Source organism: Lolium perenne, chromosome 7 (genome assembly GCF_019359855.2).
Source record: "Lolium perenne isolate Kyuss_39 chromosome 7, Kyuss_2.0, whole genome shotgun sequence".
Classification (NCBI taxonomy): Eukaryota; Viridiplantae; Streptophyta; class Magnoliopsida; order Poales; family Poaceae; genus Lolium; species Lolium perenne.
Genome location: NC_067250.2, coordinates 34,085,402 through 34,105,573, shown reverse-complemented (window position 1 = coordinate 34,105,573; position 20,172 = coordinate 34,085,402). Strand labels below are relative to the sequence as shown.

At 48.7% G+C, this 20,172-nt stretch overlaps 1 protein-coding gene across 1 annotated transcript; it reads left to right on the top strand.

Annotated features, from left to right (window-relative positions):
- The first annotated feature begins 14,485 nt into the window (after positions 1 to 14,485).
- LOC127317862 (uncharacterized) lies at positions 14,486 to 17,140 on the top strand. Its single transcript, XM_051348461.1, has 2 exons — positions 14,486 to 14,683; positions 15,554 to 17,140. The coding sequence occupies exon 2, from the start codon at positions 15,567 to 15,569 to the stop codon at positions 16,746 to 16,748; it is 1,182 nt and encodes a 393-aa protein (XP_051204421.1). The 5' UTR covers positions 14,486 to 14,683; positions 15,554 to 15,566; the 3' UTR covers positions 16,749 to 17,140.
- The last annotated feature ends 3,032 nt before the right edge of the window (positions 17,141 to 20,172 follow it).

Sequence of the window (20,172 nt, the reverse complement as noted above, 5' to 3'; positions counted from 1 at the left end):
CCGGCGAGCAGCGACGGGCAACACAGGAGAGCCGGGAGCAACTTAGGGCTGCGGCTGGCCCTGGTCCCTCCGAGCGACGGCCCGCAAAGACTCCGGCACACACGTCCGATGCTGGTGCAAGGGCGTGCCACCTGACCTATACCTGGTCAGGAAGGTGATGGAGATGCCTCGCTTAGTTTCCTGCATGGCATACACGTAAACATTAAATACGAGCCTCGATCGGCTCTCAGGTTGTCCTGTGAATCGGCTCAAGGAGCCGATCCACCCATGATTCGTACGAGGTGCACGAATATATGGTGGTCCTGCTTGATCAAGATAAAGCTAAAACGATCTACGACGATTTAGGGTTTTCACCGCATAATCGGAACGTCCTACTCGTGATTGGTCCTCGCGGCCGCGCACGGTGATCGTAAGCCGATCCTAGACAAGGCCTAAAAACCAACACGAGGTTGATCCTCGGAACATCCTGTCTAGGGCTAGCAAACTACACCCTACACGTCGCTGGATCCTCCAACCCTTTGTAAGGCCTAACTATGCAGATATTAAACTAATCCTTGAAGAACAAGGAGCAATCATAACGGATCGGATCTACTAAATAATGATCAAGCGGGGTGCCGCCCCTACGCATAAGATAGGCGTAAGGGCGGCTAGATGTCTAAGGGTTGCACTACGATAGCATATGATATGAAGAACAATGCTAACCCTAACACATCTAAGATAACTACGTTGCTCGCCATCAAAAAGGCTTCAGTACGAGCAACGCATGAACGACGAATAAACTTGTACTGCCTAGATCGCAAGAGCATGATGCTTACCCGGAAGAAACCCTCGAGACAAGGGAGTTGGCGATGCGCCTAGATTGATTTGTGGTGAACGTGATTGTTGTTTATTTCATAAACCCTAGATACATATTTATAGTCCGTAGACTCTCTAACGTGGGAATAATCCCCACCGTGCACGAGACAAACTCTAACTAACCGACACGTATCCTACTATGTTACAGATACACGGGCAAACTAGCCCAAACTTTGCGTATAAGGCCGATTCACGTAAATTCTTCCATGTATATTCTTCAAGCCCATCTTGATCGCGGCCCACCTCTGACTCGGTTAAATTCTGGTGATAACAACTATTCAGGTGAGGCATTAACGACCTTCTGGTGCCCAGACGACCTCCAACTCCACTGTTGCTGATGAAGAACACGCGGTCAACGATGCCTTCGGCTGATCGTATCATCGCTAGCACTGGTTTCAACATCAAAATGTGCTAGTAGTTTGATCATGATATCCTATGTTGAAATAATGACCGCCAGAATCAAAAATATATTGAACATTCAGATTTTTAGGCTTGATGTTGCACAAGGAAGCATAAGCACCATAAAACACTTGCTATATGGTAAGCAAATTTGTAAGTCAACGTAAAAATTGGCTTGTGGTATATTGGAATATAGCATCTCCTGGAGGTCACCGACAGAAGGCTACTCTATGTACGCGCTTATGCAGTCATCGGGTATGGCAACATGGCCAGTCCGCTATTGAAGTCCGACCCTGCAGACATGGTCATCGAATGCGGCGACTCTTCCCGCGCCACAGGGTTGTAATCCGTTGTTAGATACAAGATGGTGCCGTTCATCTATACTCTGGTGTTAGCGGTGAGATGGTGCCGCCAGGCGGGCGTTGAGACTCTGCTCGAGGCCCTACACGGGTGGGTTATGTTTGTTTTCCGGTGGCAACCTCCCGCTGCCTGTTAGCTACGAGATGGTGCCGTTCAGCTATAATGCGGTGTTGGCGGTGAGATTGTGCCGCCAGTCGGGCGTTGAGACTCTGCTTGAGCCCTACACATGTGGGTTATGTTCGTTTTCTGGTGGCAACCTCCCGCTGCCTATGAACGTGCATGTGTGCTGGTTGTGGTTGGCGTCGGGCCAAATTCACAGAAACTCTCCATATGATCCAAATAATTATGTAATAATTAGATCTTCAGGGAGCTTACTATAAGATCATACTTTTGATAACATGACTATAATATGATGTGCCTCCAACTATATTCCAGAAATTAGATATTTGCTTGAAGTAAATATCCCATCTAGTGTAATTGGCTATGATTTTGTATGAATGGCTGCAAATTAAGCGTGAGCATGGTGTTGTATAATCATCATAATGTGCAATATCAGAAACACACTCAAAAAAATTAATGTAGGAAGATTCTGAACAATGGACTTAAAGGTGTACTTTTTTGAACACATTAAAGTAATTGTTAATTGCTGCTCAATAGACTGAAAGGTGATGCGGCAAATATTTAATTGTTAATTGCTGTGTGTGATCACATTAGCCAGACAATCTTACTGACCTGGCTTCCGAATTGCACAAAGCTCTCCTTCAGTTGTGTAGGCAATCGCTGAAGTTTGATCAATAGAAATTTGCCAGAACCGCTCAGCTGCCAAGAGTATTAAAATTCCACACATGTGCATCATCAGCAGCCGCTTGCACCTCCCAAGGCAGCAGCGAATTGAGGAAAAATAATGGATGCGGGACACAGGAAGCCAGAAAAATAATGGATGCGGGACACAGGAAGCCGGGACACAGAGTAATAGAGTTCAAAACGCATCGCTCTCCCGTCGCCCCCTCCAGGCGACGGGGGGAGCGAAACCCTAGCCTCCCGCCGCCACCTCCCCACCTCCTCTGCCCGCCCCCTCGTCGCCTCCCGAGGCCGCCGCCGGCTAAGCCGTGCGCCGCCAAGGACGGGGGCGGCGAGGATCTATGCCTCTCGGGCCCCCGCATGGCCGCCTCGGAGGGAATCCACCATGCCGGTCCCGGAGGTCGCCGTCGTCCGCGCTGGCTCCGCGCGTGGCCCGCCGCCGCCCTGCTCGCCGCCGTCCCCTCGTCGCGTGCACGTCGTCCACGCCGTGCCGTCTCTGCGCGCCGGCCCTGGCGGCGGGATCCTGGCCGGCTTCGGCCTTCGCCGCTCGGCGGCTCGCCGTCCGGCCACGGCGCGGCCCCTGCAGCTTGGGGTGGCCGCGGTGTTCGCCTGGCACGGCGCTGCCTTGGGCGCCGCCGGCGCTCGCGCGCGCGGCTCTGTTGGGCGGGCTCCTGCGGGCTCAGATGGGCTCCTGCGGGCTCAGATGGGCCCCTGCGGGCCCCGATGGGCGCTTCCCAGCTCCGTTTTCTGTTTGGCGGACGGCATCAAGGCACCCTGCTCGGCGGGGCACCTCTTCTACCAGGGCCTACGGTGGGCCTGACGACAGACGACAGCGTTGACACTCCAGGCGAAAGCCTCGCACCTTTGGTGCCGATGTTGGCGGTGCCCTTGGGTACCGTTTTCCCTGTTGAGGGCTTCATCGGGGAGCTTGGTCTCCTGCTGTCGCGAGTTCTTGCGTTCTCCGGGTGAAAACCTCTGCTCCTTGGAGCGGGCGGTGGCGACACACTGTGCCGTTACCTTCTTGAAGGCGCCGCTTTTGGAGTCCGTAGTCCTCGTGATGTGGTAGATGGGTGGTAGTTATGCTTGGTTGCCTTGTCGTCGAGGATGGTGGATGCCGGGGCGGCGGCCCCGGACGGTTGACGTGCGCCGAGGCGGCGGCCTCGGGTGGTCTTGCAGCGATGACTCCATGGGGTGTGGTCATGGTCTTGCAAGGCATGGGTGGCGTGTTCGTGCTGCGTGGGTAGCGAGCTCGTCGGCCCGGCCTACGCGACGGGGTGGTCGGTGTGGCTGGCAAGTCGGGGCGGCGGCCCCGGATCTTTTGGCGTGGCGTTCGTGGTCTGCGGGTGGTCGCCTTGGTAGCTTGGGCTACAGGTCGTCCACGCCGTGCGGCGTTGCGGCTCGCCTTCGAGCAGGGGACGTCGGAGCAGCGGCTCCGGGTTTGGTGATGTTTGTTTGGTCGTCGGTGGTCTCGTTTCGTGTGGGCGTTGAGGCTCCGACTATTGTGCGGTTTTTTCGGCCGGTTTCCCTCATAAACTCGGCCACTATGTATGGTTTTTGGGCCCGGTTTCCCTGATTAACTGAGCCAAATCTTCTTCTATTAATATATCGAGCAGCTCACCTGCCGAATTCTCAAAAAAATGTTCAGATCAGGATGCAACACCTCGCTCATATGCAAGAACCTGTACATCAGAGTCGCAGCTGATGGGGTCGGCAGAAAGCGACAATGGACAGTACATCAGACCCTTTTCCCGGCCGGCGCCCAGTCCACCGCGCGTCGCCAACACCACCCATCTTTTCTCTTTCACCTCGAGCTCGCGGCGGTGGCAGTAGCCCAGCATCCAGATCCGCGTGACTGGTTCCTCATAGCTTGCTGAAATCAAAATTTAGTCTTGATGTTCTTTTATATAGGTCTCTGCATCCGTGTTGTTCTCAAGATCGCATCTATGGACATCTACCTCCGCCGCAATTTTTCTGCCGTTGGCAACCACAACGCAGAGCATCTGATGTTTGTATTCATGGATGGAGCACCCCACGAACGTCCTTTGCCGCGACCGCCCAGTTTGCTTCCGCCGTCCCATGAAGCCCTCTATTTTGGTTGCCGCCGCTGCCCAGGTCTGGGTGACTGGGTCATCGCCGCGAGAGGCCCTCAATTTCGGCCACTTCCGGTCGGCGTCGTCTCATTAGCCTCCTGTCTCGATCGGATCCTTGGCGGATTAGATCTTACAAACTCGATTGATCTGGGCGTGGGAGGGCCTAGATATCAGGGACGGGGATGTTTTTAGCCATTGTTGTGCCGTTCCACCGGCCGGAAGAGGTGGCTGTTGCCGGTGGCTGCAGATTGGCGGGGTGGCGGCGGGTTCCTAGCGTGTCCTGTGTACGAGTGGAGGAGGGGATGGTTCGGGGAGATGAGACCAGAGGAAATAAAACGAGCTTAACCGGTACCGGGGCAATTTCATGTGTTATGCGATTTGGTGGGAGGGCAAAACGGTCCAATAAAAAGCGTTGACGAAACTTTTTGGCAGAAACCTTAGCTCTAACGGATCAAATCACGGAAACGCTTCTCCCTTTATTATTAGGTATAGGTATAGACTAGCAAAAGTGCCCGTACGTTGCAACGGAAAAAATATACTTATATGATTTTGGGAACAACTGTAGTACGGACGATCGCCGATTGCGTGGACCTGCAATTAATGTGTGTCAAAGCCGCCACCGTGAAAAGAAGCTCGTAGTCGCGACTCGTTGCACCGCCAGCAACCGCCTCTCCAATAACCTTTCAATCGACATGGTTATCAACTCGTGGTGGCTCTCCGGCAACCTACAAAAAAAATTCAAACTAATTTCTCGGTTCTCCAATTACATCGGGTCTCGTCTATATTCTGCTCTGGAGAAACAAAGCATAATTAAAAAATAGTTATAGAAAAGAGGCATATAGTTCCAAAACAGGTGTCATGCAAATTAAGCTAGCAGTCACATAATTAAAAATAAATTTTTCTACAAACATACAGTATACTATAATTGTTGGAACTGCAGACTCGTAGTGCCCGCCGAAGGCCGCTCTGCGCATTATGGTCGTACCTCAGTTGTGGCCTACCTACCTTGTGGGTCTCCACCTCATAGTAATAACGGGCATTGACGCATCTCGGCTGCGGAGATCAAACTTGATGATGACGCAGTTTTAAAAGGCAAGATCATCGAGCCATCTAAGCTAAAAGTTAGTAACATTAAATTAACCTTCATGAATTAAGGTGAAGCAATTTCCATGTATGTCCAAGCAATTTGCAGGGTGGTCGATCTGAACATGCACCGATGCATTATTGGTTAGCTTGGCTAGCTAGGTTGAGGTAGAGATCGATTTGCTTCTTGACTTGCTTCTCGCGCCGAAATCCACACACCCCACCGGGTTAGCTTAGTCAAGCCGCTGACCGAGCGTCTCCGACACCGCCCGGGGCACCTTGAAACTCGGCCAGATCCATCGTTCCAGCGTCGCCGCATGCCGGCGGCCCACGTCCGTGGCGTAGCTGTGGTCACCAGCGTCCGTGGCGCAGGTCCGTGTTGATTTAGTTGTCTCCCAAGTACCCGGTGATACCTGCCGGCGGCGGCAACTTCCTGGGCACATGCAGATACCCATCTGCGAGAGACCTCCATGATGATCTCCTGATGGATCAGGTTCTCCACCCGGTGCTGCTCCGCGATGTAGAATTTTCGGTTGGAATCAAATCGAGGGACGAATTGGCTAGATGAGATTAGATATGATTAATCCGCCGAGCGGCGCCGCTACGTGCTTCATTCGTACAGGTAAACCCAGAAGCTAGCCGGATTATATATATAGGCATCACGTCAGAGCTTTTATATACGATTCATGTGATTCATGTGCGGACGCTAAGGTCTCGGGCGCGGACGAGCAAGACGGGCAAGGCAGAGATTCTCCTGTTTGTAAAGTTTTGATACTAAGCGCTCACCTTCATCTCAGGCTACTCAACCATCTGTCCATGTCGCCTTTGCCCCTGGAATATGAGCTTGAGGTCCAGGCCATCGCGAGGGCAGCCAGACGCGGTTTCTTCTGGACGCACATGGCGCTGCAAAATTCTAGGCACGGACATGGTCGGTAAGGCCGACCGACTGGTTGCACGGGGCATGCAGGCGCGCCTAGTAGTATTAGCTATGGATCCCGCAGCGGCGACCTCGAGCTTTGAGACGCACTCAAGCCACATGACCTAGATCGTGGCCTCCGTCACGTGGCACTCGGCGGTGCCCATCAGGCGTTTGACGCCGTGGCGCTTGCTCCCGAACTCGGCTATCTCGTGGCACATAGCCTGATGTATGGAGCCGGCGAGCTCGACCTCAGGGATCCGGCCGCCGCCGTGGCTATGTGCCTCTATGAACGCCGCTGGGGACGGGCAAACCCTCATGTTCGTAGGCCTACTCCTCCTCGTACAAACAGCCACCTCGTCACATCCAGGAACGTACCCGGCCGCCGGCGCGCTGCTGGTTACTGCTGGAAGCGCCACGCGGAGGTCAGCATCCAGATGCCTCGTCGTAGGCGAGTTTGCTCCCGAAGGGTCCGATCTGCCCCAGAACAGGATGAAGAGTATTTATTTTCCGTGCGGGGCGGAGGAGTCCCTGTTGGACGGGGGAGGTGTCAGCGGAGTTGGAATCTGATACGATACCAACAATTACGATCGATCTAAGTCACGGAAGGGGTGAAGTGTAGGGACAAATAGAACGAACGAACCGATAGTGGCATTTTGCAGTATTATGCGATTTGGTGGGAGGGCAAAACGGTCCAATAAAAAACGTTGACGAAACTTTTTGGCAGAAACCTTAGCTCCTTTATTATTAGGTATAGAATAGGTTTTAAGTGTACCCTGATTTTGGTTGTATCATTGTTTTAGAAGTATGTTTTTTGCACTACACAAAAATCCTCACAAAAGGGAAAGAAAAATGTAATACTAATTTATCAAAGAGTACGAAATCTTCATGGAAAGGATCACTTGTTAAATCACATGGAAGAAAAATCTTGTTAGATTACAAATGAATTAATTCACATGGAAATCCTGGTTCAATTTTCAACAAACGAGAAGCCCACAAGGGAGGTTAAAAGTGGCGGGTTATGTTGCATGATTATTACATCATATATCCTCACGATATAACGATTTGCAAGTAGCTTAGACACATCTACACAAATGTAATGAAGGAAAAATATAAGAGCAAAAGTCTTGTGGCAGCAACATCCCGTGGGGAGATACTGCCGGAAACCTGTGGACTGATGCCAACCGCGCAAATTAACCAAATCATCCAGAGTCATACACAAAGAGCCGCGCCGTGGTGGTGGTTATGGAGCAACAAAGTCTCGCATCATTAGCAACAGCGGCGAACCAGGGCCATGAGATTAGGTCCTCGAATTTCTCCTTGGGGATGAGCAGCGGTCGCTCGACGCTATTGACCTGAGAGAGCGAGCAGCTCGCAACGACCTCTACGAACCAGACCCGTAACCGGTACAGTCCACAGCAAGGTCGCAAGAGGACGGCTTCGGATGCGTCCGGCAAAAAATTAGTAGGGCACCAGCGACCCCGACTTGAGGGCATCTCCAACTCGACGACCCATCCCGCGCCCCGCGCGTCCGGATTGGTCCAGCCGGACAAAAACCCGGCCCAACGCGGCGACGCACCGCAAATACGGATGGCCGCGGCGTCCGGAACGACGCAAACCCGACCCAAATCTGGGCTAGGTTTGCGTGAACCGCGGATGGCACGCGGCGTCCGGTCGGGTCCGGGCGCTTGGCTGCTCGTCTCCTTTGGGGCCACCTGTCGGTGACCGGGGAGGCTATTTAATGTGGACTGGAGGGGATCTGTCCCTCCACTCCACTCCCCGGCGCAACCGCCGCCATGGCCCCGAAGCGACGGTTCGCTCCTGGAGCCCATGACGACGAGGCCAGCAGCAGCCGGCGACCGCCGCCGGCGCTGCGGGCCGGCGGGAACCGCGGCGGCCTCCACATCGGAGAGGTCGCCCGCGGAGGCGCGGCATTGCCGCCACCGGCGCCGCTGCTGCTGCTGCCCAAGCCGGAGTCCTCCTCCGAGGACCCCGACCTCGCCGCCGCGCTGCTTAAATCGGCGGCGGAGGAGGAAGCGAACCGGCCGCATCTCCACGCGGCCATTCGCACCGCCGCGATGGAGGAGGAGGCCCGGCAGGCGGTCGAGGACGCCGAGGCCTGGGAGCTCTTCGCCCAGGCCCGCCGGGAGGTGGAAGCGCAGCGGCGGCGCGAGGAGCAGCAGCGGCAGGAGGCCGAGCGCCGCGAGGAGGAGGAGGCGCCTCGTGGAGCAGGGGAGGCTCCAGCGGGCTAGGCGCCCCGCCTGGCAGGAGAGGGAGGCGCAACTCCGTGCTGCTGCGGTGGAGCAGCGGCGGGCTCCGGACCCCCACTCCCCCTGGGAGGAGGCCCTGTGGTCTCCGTGGCTGGAGTCCCCGGCGCGGTCGAGCCACAACAGTGCCTCGCCGCCTGGGGACGTCGTCGACGCCGACGACGCCCACACGGCCTAGGCGGCGCACCGGCGGCCACCGCGGCGACCAAACCCTAGCTTAGGGGTTTTAAGTTTAAATTTAAAGCCCATATAGAGGGCTTCTTTTGTTAGTTATTTGCCCAAAATAGGGCTATGTACAAATTTTGCCTAAAATAGGGCATATGTTTAATCAAATATCGTTTAAATCTAGTTTTTCATTTAGTTTTTAGTTTTTTTCGATTTTGCGCTGCGACCGCGCCTTGGGCGCAGCGTGCGACCCAAACGGACACGCGGACGTGGGGCGCTGTCCGGGCGTCCGCTCGGTCACCCAAACGACCTAAAACGGACGGCCCAGCGCATCCGTTTGAGTCGCTCGGTTGGAGATGCCCTGAGCTTCGCTGTGGCGCGGTGGTGGGCAACCGGGGATGGGACTTGGTGGCAGATGTAGAGTACCTGATGGACGACGGCAGACCCGGTGGCTGCTCCCGCGTAGCGGCAGGGCGGAGGCTGCGACTCACGTCTTCTTGGGTAGGGGCTGGATAAGAAAAAGTATTTGTCGAGAGCCTTCCCAATCATGACTAAAATATGTCGCATATAAAGTTGGGCGGTCAATTGGGCGGGGAGCTGGTCGATCTCCGGGGTGTCGGGATCTCGGGCTGGACCGGCCGAGTCCTGATATACTGCATCATGACTAAAATATGTCGCATATAAAGTTTGGTAAAAATTAAGTTTTGTAAAGGTTAATTATGTATATTGATAAAATATAAATTCTATGGTGGTTGATTCTTTTAATAACCGCTTCATCCATTAAGGTGGTAAAAAAATGGAACCAAACTGTAGGAACCAAGAGTGTGGGACCGAAGCAAAAATTTGTTGGACCAGCACCAATAATATATTTTATGAAAATTACAAAACGATGAGTGTCCTTTTGAATGGCCAAAGGGTCTGATAAAACTGCACAAATCTTAAACAATAAATATCTTGAAGCAGCAAGCAATTGAACATCGGTTTTGCTAATTCTCAATAAACTGAGACTTAGTTAAGAGCTTAGTAGACCATATGACCGTTAGGTATTAGGCGGAGATTTGTGCGTTTGTTTTCCTTTTGAGTTTTCTCAGTTCGCTCGATCGCTAGTAGCAAAGTCATGTACACACCCATCGATCGTGTTGTAATGTACATACACACGTAGCAGTGGGAGTTGCTTTGATTTCGATGTTCCATGATGAATTAACGCAAACATGTACTAGTAAAACAATATAGATTTGCTAGTTCTCAAAACCACATCTAGATTTCTATGATTTTTTTGGATTTTGTTTTGTTTCGTGCCGACTGCTAGCAACTCTGTTTCAGCCTAGAAAAATAAGATGTGGGCGGAAAACTAGGATGATAGGTTTATCATTATTCATTATAGTTGTAATTTGCAAATAGGGTTGTGACTGAGATACGGTTGCAAGTGTCATTGCAACCGAGTTGCTTTTTGTTGTAACTAAGATATTTTACAGTTGCAAATGTGGTTGCAACCAATCAATTTTTTTTTATTGCTTTTCCCATTCAAGTAATATTTTCCGAGGGCTGAGATTTTTGCAATTGGAAGTGGGATTGTAACCATATTTTTTTTCCGATTGCAAGTAGATTGTTGACGAGATTTTTCTCTAGTTGCAAGTCGGGTTGCAACGGAGTTTTTTTCTGGAGTTGCAAGTCGGGTTGCAACTGAGTTTTCCTCCAGTTCCAAGTCGAGTTGCAACTGAGTTTTTTTCTCGAGTTGCAAATAAGTTTTTTTTCGAGTTGCAAGTTGGGTTGCAACTGAGTTTATTTTCTAGAGTTGCAAGTTGGGTTGCAACTGAGTTTTCTTCTCATGTAGTAAGTCGGGTTGCAACTAATTTTTCCCCGAGTTGCAAGTTAGGTTGCAACTGAGCATTTTTCTTGAGTTGCAAGTCAGGTTGCAACCGAATTTTTTCTCTAGTTGCAAGTCGAGTTGCAACTGTGTTTTTATTCAGTTATTACAAGTTGGATTGTACCTGAGATATTTTTTGAGTTATAAGTTGGGTTGCAAATGGAACTTTTAGTTGCAAGAGGGGTTGTAAAGGACTTTTTTCCGATTACAAGGTGGGCAAGGGAGAGGAAGATCTTGGTTGCGGCGGCATTCGACTAGGACGACAATCTATTTTTTTTTAAAAAAAATGAGTCTATGTGTATACTTCTCGATCCCAATTGGTGGGGCCAAGCTAGGTTGACCGCTGGAATGTACGTCTTGTGGTTGTGAATCATAGTACATGTTTGATAAAGTTATCATTTATTTTAATCAATGGTCATGAAAAATCAGATTAGACGGAACCACATGAAAGCAAGTTCCGTGCCAATCAACGTAAACGAACTCCTATCTATAGTGTCATTTGTAGTTTTGTATTTTTCTGAATCTATTCATGTTAGATATGCATTATTTGTTCTCTAAGTGTACTTCGAATTTTGTTCTGAAATCTTTTGACATTGTAAACACACATATTGCGAGTACTTACATATATATTTTTGAAATTTTTTATACTTGTAAATTTGAGTTTTGAATAGTACTATAGTAGCATTTGAAGTGTGGGGTCGCTAGATATTTTTCCATCTAATCCGATAGTGTAACCGTTCTTTTTTTTTTAGAATTGGGTAGTATAACTGCTGAACTCGGTCAGCTACAAGCACCAAAAAGCTTGGAAATTTTATTTTGAGAAAAATCATGCGCGGATAAATCTTTTACAACTAAAATGCTGACTAGGATGTGGGCTCTTACAAAGAGAAGGTGCTACATTGTATACTGCAGCTACCAACTTAGTTTGTTGGATGTGATTCGGCGGTGCATTTCCATGTTTTCTTTCGACCGTTTGGTTCTACGAGGAAGCAGTGCGAAGCTCTGCTATCTGTTTCCATCGGGACTAGTGCTGATGGTTCGAGGCTTTGCATTGATGGTTTACTTTCTTGGTGTTTCGGGATTCATATCAGCAACATGTGAGTAGGAGGAGGGGGGTCAGTACATGAGAAGTTCAATGTTCTACCTTGTAAGGTGAAAATTTAAGGTCTGGTTTTAACTAGTGTGTCTAACAATGGCATTGTTGAAGACATTGGCGTGAGAGCGGAGACTTTTTCCACGGTGAAAACCTAAGATCAACTTGGATTTCAGGTATTGTCATGGTGGTGTTTGTTTTGTTGTTGTAAGGACTGGAACACTATAGCGAAACTTTTTCTTTTTTAGCCTTGCATACGTACTACCGTTAGGGTACAACGTTATTGTAGAGCCTGTATGTAATTGGTATCTTTTCAATATATTTTTTTCTTTATTGTGAAAATGGTACACCTAACCTAAATGAGGATGCTGCTTGGTGGATATTCTCAAAAGTCAAGACATATCATCGCAGTACGTGGCCATCTACGTACATATATATAAGAGATGCATTTTCTCTGTTTCGTAGGAACCTACTCACCCGAGGTTAACCAGCAACAGAAAGAGAGTTCATCATACCAATGAACAATACCATCGGCTCATGTCTAGCTGAAGTAGTAGTTGTGTATTGATGTTGTTGCAACCGGAAACCACCGGCATGTGCATGTTCTAAGTTTGGGATTGAGAGGTGTCAGGAAGAAAGTCAATGCCGTGGCGATATTCCATATCAGCTAGGCTAGATATCAAAATATGCTCAGAGATGTCTGTGGGCGTCTCTCCCCCTCATTCTTTAGCAGTACCGCGATATCGAGCATATGCTTTGGAAGAAAACAGGCTTGGGCGAGGGCTCTAGATCGGGGGAGAATCCATATCCTCATTCAGGGAGTCCGAGTGCGTTACTGGAGAAGGAATCCAGTAAAATCTCTCAACTTGCACTGATGTATTGTCGGCCTTTGGATGGAAATGGAAGGGACATGGTTCACTTTGATGATAGGATGCTGGCTCAATTGAATCGCGTGATCTTGTAAGCACTAGTTCGATTGGAGAGATTGGAACTATGAATTTGAATCTTAGTTCATACAACTCGGACTGGTTCGCTACTTGTCCTTATCCATCTGGCCAAGCCAGCCGTTCTTAATATGTCAGCTATTTCCTTGGCGAGCGCTAGCTATAAGGGTAAAGTTTTAAATAGCCGGTTACAAACTGGCTATAGCCTTTTCAATACACCCCCTCCAACATAGCTAGCATATAAGGATGGCCTAGCTAGGTTGTGAGCATCAACGTTGGAACGATGATTCTCATGCAGCAACTCAAGAGCTTCGAAATCTCTTTTGATGCTTTTTATTTCCCGTACTATCTGACCGTTAAGGTCCCATGCATTCCCCTCTTCGATCGTGCATACTACATTGGCACAATCATTGGTCAAACGAACTCGGCGTAGGTACATAACTCTGTGTAGGTACAACGTGCTGCTACAGTGCCATAGTGTTAGTTGCATGCCCCGGGCCGAGGCTCAGATTGGTGTGGGCCGTGTGGCTCCACCAATGGTTATGCCTACTAGTTCACCCGAATACATGACAAGACCTGTGAAATCACACCATCCCCATTTCACTCTGGGTTTCTGCTACTTTTCGTTTAAAGTACATCTATATTGGATTCAATAAAACGCCATGTTAGTACAAACCAAAACCATATGGAGACGGTCTCTCCATGACCGTGTGATACCAGAAATGTACTTTATGATGCCACTCACTCCGCCGCCTTATAAATGTAGGAGAGAAGAGAGACATGCTCACATTTTTAGCCATGTAGAACATTCATACCATCATATAGTGCACAAGCAAGTCTAAGACTTGCCCGGTTACCGAACCTAGTATAGTACACAGTGCATAATTTGGAATGTGAGATATCAGGAAATGTAGCATTACCAAACAGACAATTCCTGCTCTTTGATTCATGGTGATTGTTAGGGAGAGAATGCTTTGGCGTCCAAATGAAATCTTATGGTACACCTTTTCCGTTACCGTCACTTTGATAGTTTGATCTCAACTAATAAATGGTGTTGCCGTGATTCTGCGATGCCGATAGCAATTGAGATTGGAGACAGAGCTCCCACTGCGATACACATGTCACATCTCACATGCACGGCAGAAAAGTATGATGCAATGCTACACTTGTAGTAGATCAGAAGGAATTGAGAATATCTCCATTCGTCTACCTAAACAAATCTGTGTGTGAGTGAAGATGAGAATAAAAAGTAAATCATAAAACATCACATGTATCTGTGCCAGAAAAGTTTTCACATTGCTTAAGTCAAGAACCAAGTTTTGTGCTAAACCTACGATTTGGTTTGTACGAGATAGCCTGTGCACCCACACGACGCTACAATGGTACTCCTAGTAGCATGCTAAATCCTCAAAGTTTTGTTTTCCCAGCATGAAGAAAATGTTGAACCACACTTTTTTGAGACAAAAATGTTGAACCACATGGAATGGGGTAGTCCGGTAGTGTAACTGCATTTTTGTTTTTTGTTTTGAAAATTGGGTATTGTAACTTTTTTTTTGAGAAAATTGGGTAGTGTAACTGCTGAACTCGATCGACTACAAGCGGATAAATTGGCCCAAGTCCCACTCCACCCAATCCGGCCCAAAGCGGTACTGCTAACACTCAACCTTCAGGACGCGTGAACTGAAACAACAGCCAGAAAACAGAGCAGCGGCGCAGCAATCTGGCGGTTCCAGAATTGGAAGCAGAAGGCGAAGCGAACCACCCGCCGACATCGCCGGAGAAGTCGCCAGATCTGGTCATTCTGTCTTCGTAGCCACTCGTCGTCGCCTTCCCCCACTTCAAGGCCTGCACTTTCCCCATCTCCATCTTACACAAACCCTACTTCTTCTCTCATATGTTGATAAAGATCCGATTTTTACGCTATATGTGGCTGTTTTATCGGTGTCCTGTAGTAAATTTTCCCTTTTTCTTTCGGTCATCTATTATGCATATGTCTTTTGTTTAATATACTTTGTTTTCAAACAAAACTAACAGAGAAGCGAGGACCCCGCAGTTGTTTCTTAATCGGGCAAGTACTTTGAGTTATGTTGATTGGCTAAATTTCCATCGATTTTTCTTCAGGATTGACAACCCTATAGTAGATGGGCTTAATTAATATTGACCGATCTGGTTTAAGAACCAATCTCATGCATTTTGAATCGCGTATCTAGGGTAAAGATCAGATTTTCATATTAGATGTGGTCAGTAGCGTTTTGAACAGAAATTCTATTATTACGCACACTCGTGAAGTTATTTGCAATTAGAAATAAGAAGGGAAAATCATGATATTAGAAAATAAGAACCTTAGAATAGATTGGATTAATTAATATTGACCGACTGGTTCACATGCATCTTGAATCGTGTGCCCTTGATAAAGATCCGATTTTCATGCTATATGTGGCTGTTTTAAGCAGAAATGATTATGCACACCTGTGAAGTTATCTACAAATGGAAATTAAAAGGCATCACAACATAAACAAATAAATAAATAGTAGTATAATGTATCAGGTTCCACATATGATTGCACATTGCTGTCACTAGCGCTAGAACTCCACTCGTAGTTTCTCTCTTCTAGTTTAATGTTAGTAATTTTGGCATACCACCTAAATTTATCTTGTATGTTAATATTCAGATCTCTTCTAATTTTCTGTCTTGATCTTCTTCTGTTCTGCAGAGAGTTAGCTATCATGCAAAGCCCCAGCAAACTGCCTGACACCCTTGTCTGTGAATCCGTTGCTGTGTCTGGACTCCAAGGTTGGGCAGACCTCCCAGATGGCCTGCTTCAGTCCATAATTGCTTTGTCTGGATCATTCATCGACCTTCTTGCATTTGCTGGCACATGCCGCTCTTGGCGTGTTGCATTCTCATCGTACCCATCCAAATCAAGCATTCGCACTATGTTACCACCTCTCCTCATCCGCCCCAATGTTCGTGTCAAAGCTCCTCATCTCCCTTCTAACAATGGTCATCGCAAGCTACGCATTTGCCAGGTCTTAGATCTATCTAAGCAAAACACCACCTTTCGCTGCCAGATTCCTAAAGAAACTTTGCAGATGATGCATTTTGCTGGCTGTTCCTATGGTCATCTGATCTGTTGCCGGCGTCGTTATTGTGTTGTTGTTGATGTGTTCAGTGGTGCAGAGGTTTCACCTCCACGTCTCCCATCCAGCAATGACTGTGAAGAGTTCTACTATAGTGGCACTTTGACAGCTCCCCTTGCATCACCTAAATCGCATCTCCTCATCAGTTCTCAGACATCCCTATTTGATTGGCCAGTTGGCAGTGACACTTGGTTTGAACTCCAACTTGATGATGCACGTATAGAACAAATTGTGGAATTCAATGGTAAGTTCATTGCGATGGATTATCATTATAGGATCTACACTTTGCAGCTGGCTCCCCGGCTTGGTTTGCAGGAGATAAAAACTGAGTGGTGGGATGGCATGGCTGAATGCCCATATTTAAGACCATGGCTAGTGGTCTGTGGTGACATGCTTCTAATTGTTGATCATTGCATCAACTTATCCTATGGAGCACCAGTGACCTATAGACCCTACCGCCTCGATATGACTACAAAGCTGGCAAAATGGGTGGAGGTGAAGAAGCTGGACAACTGGGCACTCTTTGTTGGTGGTGATGTGAGGAGCACGCCGTTTTCTTGCATGAATCCAGAACTATGGGGAGGGAAGAGGAACTGCTTGTACTATGCCCATTACTCTCAACCTATGAGCATACATGGGTTTGGTGACCAGGCAGATGTGGTGTGGGATCGATCAACCGATCCTGACCTTCTGTACAAAAGGAACTGGTACCGCCAGCTGCAGGCCCTCTGGGTGTATCCAAGCATGTTCTACTCAGATGACGAGTGACTGTCCTATGCATTTGCAGTTTCTGCTCTAACATTTTCTTTGTAAAATTTCCACCTCCCAAGAGAGAGCAGAAACTTTTCCAGCTTGGACAGGGATACATCATGGAGGCAGGATTACTCAAGGTTTCGCCATTCTGGTTTTAGAACTTTGCAGGAGATGTTTATGGTGTACTTAGCGCTTACTCCAGCTTCTGCCGTTTGTTTAACTGTTCACCCTTTTGATGTGCCATTTAATCTATCACTGGATGGATGTGTGTACTTACCAACATACTGCTTTTATGTGGTAGAACTGGCATGTCTTGCATTCTTTCCCTGTTTCAACTCTTTTTATTGTAGAATGGTGTATTTTTTACCCTTTTTTATCTATGGAATTTTTCTATGATTTATTGTTGATTGCAAGTGAGTGGCCAAGGCATTTTGATTGTGCATCTGAATCTTTGAATAATTTTACTGCCCAGTAGCACTACCAAATGGATCAAATAGAAGTGGAACTTTCATCAGTGGTATTGAAACTATTGCACAATCACCATAAGCATTATATTCACCAAAGTAGATCATGTTCGTGGTGTGGTCTGCTCTTGTACGTGGGTGCTAACCTCTTTGTATGTTCTGGGCTTCATTTTCACAATACAGGAGTACAGGATATCTGAACTTTAGTGCAGATTTTTGCTCACTGAACCAAATTATTGCAAATGAAGTGGTTGCATTGCTTGTAGGATTATAGCACCTGATCAAGGAACTAAATAACTCAGTGTTATTTGTAAGTATATGATGAAAAGAGACACCTGTAGTACTAGTGCCAACTTAAACGGCAACCTATCTGGTCATGCTAGCACATAAGCGATGACCTCTGTGCGCAGATCTATGACTTGGAATTTGGAATGCGTTACCGAATTATCTAGCCATTCTGCAGGTGATCTTTGACTAGTTATCCAGGAAATGCTTGATTCCTAAACCTCGATATTCTGCCAAATGTCCTCTACGAAACTTAAAATTACATTTTCTGTTGGAAATTATCCAGAGACAAAAAAGTAGCCGCCTACAGTGGAGGATTGCATGCCCCATTTTAGATTACAGTCTACACGGTGGTGCAACACAGATGATTTTGCAGCATAGTTCATCTAGTAGGGACGGTCGTAAGTGATTTGTGAACTTAGTGTAGGATCTAATTGGACGATTTTTTGAACGGTGGTGAGTAATCAACCTAACTTGGATCTCACCGGATTTGGGGAACATTGTGTCATGTATGATGGGTTCGCGTGGCAGGTGAGGTGACTGACGAATCTCTTGTGTGTATCAGTGTATGTGGGGAAGTGGGAGAGAGCTTCTGTCTCCACCATATGTGTGTGCCTGAAAGTTGTCAGTTGGCTTCTGTATAGGGGTTGTCTCTGGATGAAATTCATCATGCTTCATGGCTTGCTTCTGCAGCGCCATTGTAATTGTAAGGGCATCTCCAGCGGCGCGACCCAAACGGTCGCTGAGCGACAGTTTTTATCCGCCGTGATCGGAAATGCGTCTGGGGCCTGCTCCAGCGGGGCGACGCAAAGTGACCGGGCCGTCCACGGAGACGCAAACCTGGCCCAAATATGCGCCAGGTTTGCGTCTCCGCGGACGCTCGGCGGTCGCTTGGAGCGTCCTCCATTTCTTACCCGGTCCCGCATGTCAGGGACAGCGAAATCGACCGCTTCGATTTGCTTCTTGTTCCCCTTCTTTCCTGCCCTAGTGCGACGCCACCACCCCCACCCCTAGCGCCGCCGTCCGGCCGTAGCGCCGCTGTAGTCGCCGTCGGCTCCGTTCTTGCCGCGCGGGAGAGCAGGAGCGTGCTCCGTCGCGTACCTGCCGGCTGTTTTGGGCCGAAACGCTCCCAGTTGCGCCGCCTTTCCGCGCCGCCCACGACCTGTTCGGTCAATTGCGTCGGTAGGTTTCTTACTCGTGTTTTCGGCGCTATCGTGCGCGGCCATTGATCCGCAGTTTGTACCCACGCAGATGGACATGTGGCAGATGTTGGACAAGTTCCGCGCGGAGGTCGTCGACTCCTCTTCCGACGAGGAGTCCAATCAGTCGACACAGACTTTGGCAACAACTGCGGCCTCCATGATCCACGAGTTCACCTCTAACCCGGGGCCGCAGCACTAGGGCTCTGTGAAGGGCCGCTCCAAAAACCTGCCACGCAACAGAGTGGAAGGGCAGGCCCGCCTCCACAAGGACTACTTCCACCTCACCGATCCGATACAGGATGTCAAGGGACCTGTTCTTGGTCATTCTACGGGGCGTCAGAAACTATGACCCCTACTTCCAATGCAGGCGCGATGCAACAGGTGCGTTAGGCTTCACCTCCTGCCAAAAATGCTCCGCGGCTATTCGCATGCTCTCATATGGAATGGCTGCGGATATATTCGATGAGTATCTTCGAATGGGTGAGAGCACCTGTCTTGAGGCCATGTACAGGTTTTGCCGAGCCGTGATTGCCGTGTTCGGAGAGTATTACTGTAGGGAGCCAACTGTTGAGGATACAAGGTGCCTCCTGTCTATCAATGAGTCTAGAGGCTTCCCAGGAATGATTGGCAGCATAGATTGCATGCACTAGCAGTGGAAAAACTGTCCATTTGGATGGCAGGGTGCGTACAACGGGCATGAGGAGGGAAAAACTGTCATTCTTGAAGCTGTCATATCTCAAGATTTATGGATTTGGCATTCATTCTTTGGCATGGCCGTTTCCAACAATGACATCAATGTGTTGCACCGATCACCGGTTTTCAACCGGCTCATGCAAGACAAAGCTCCCCGGGTGAGCTATGAGATCAATGGAAATGCATATGACAAGCCATATTATCTTGCTGATGGCATCTACCCTGACTGGGCCACATTGGTGAAGGCTGTCCGTAATCCAAACTCCGAGAAGACGAGGAGGTTTGCCAAGATGCAAGAGGCTTGCAGGAAAGATGTGGAGCGCGGATTTGGTGTGCTCCAAGCTCGGTGGGCAATTGTTCGTCACCTGGCAAGAACATGGTCGCTGAAGACCATGCATTAGGTGATGACATGCTGCGTGATCATGCACAACATGATCGTTGAGAACGAGCGTCCTGAGAACCAATGGGATTTCCAAGGTGAGCTGGTTGCGTCACTTCCTGAAGCTTCATCTTAGCAGGACTATCTACATAGGAATGTAGAAGTCACTGACGAGAACGTCTCCAAACAGCTGCAAACGGATCTGATTGAGCATCAGTGGACATTGGCTGGCCATGAAGATCATGCCTAGGAAATACTATCTTATTTTCATGTCGATTTTTAAATGTAATAACTATGACTTTGTTGATTTCCTTATTGTTTGGAAACTTCATAAATTGATGCAAACGCGAAAATGCGTCGGCCCGCTGGAGCCACCCCTAGGTGCAAACGGACGCGCGGACAAAAACGGTCTGTCG

Excerpts from the sequence above, each read along its gene's own strand:
- LOC127317862 (XM_051348461.1), top strand. The coding sequence starts at position 15,567 with ATGCAAAGCCCCAGCAAACTGCCTGACACCCTTGTCTGTGAATCCGTT.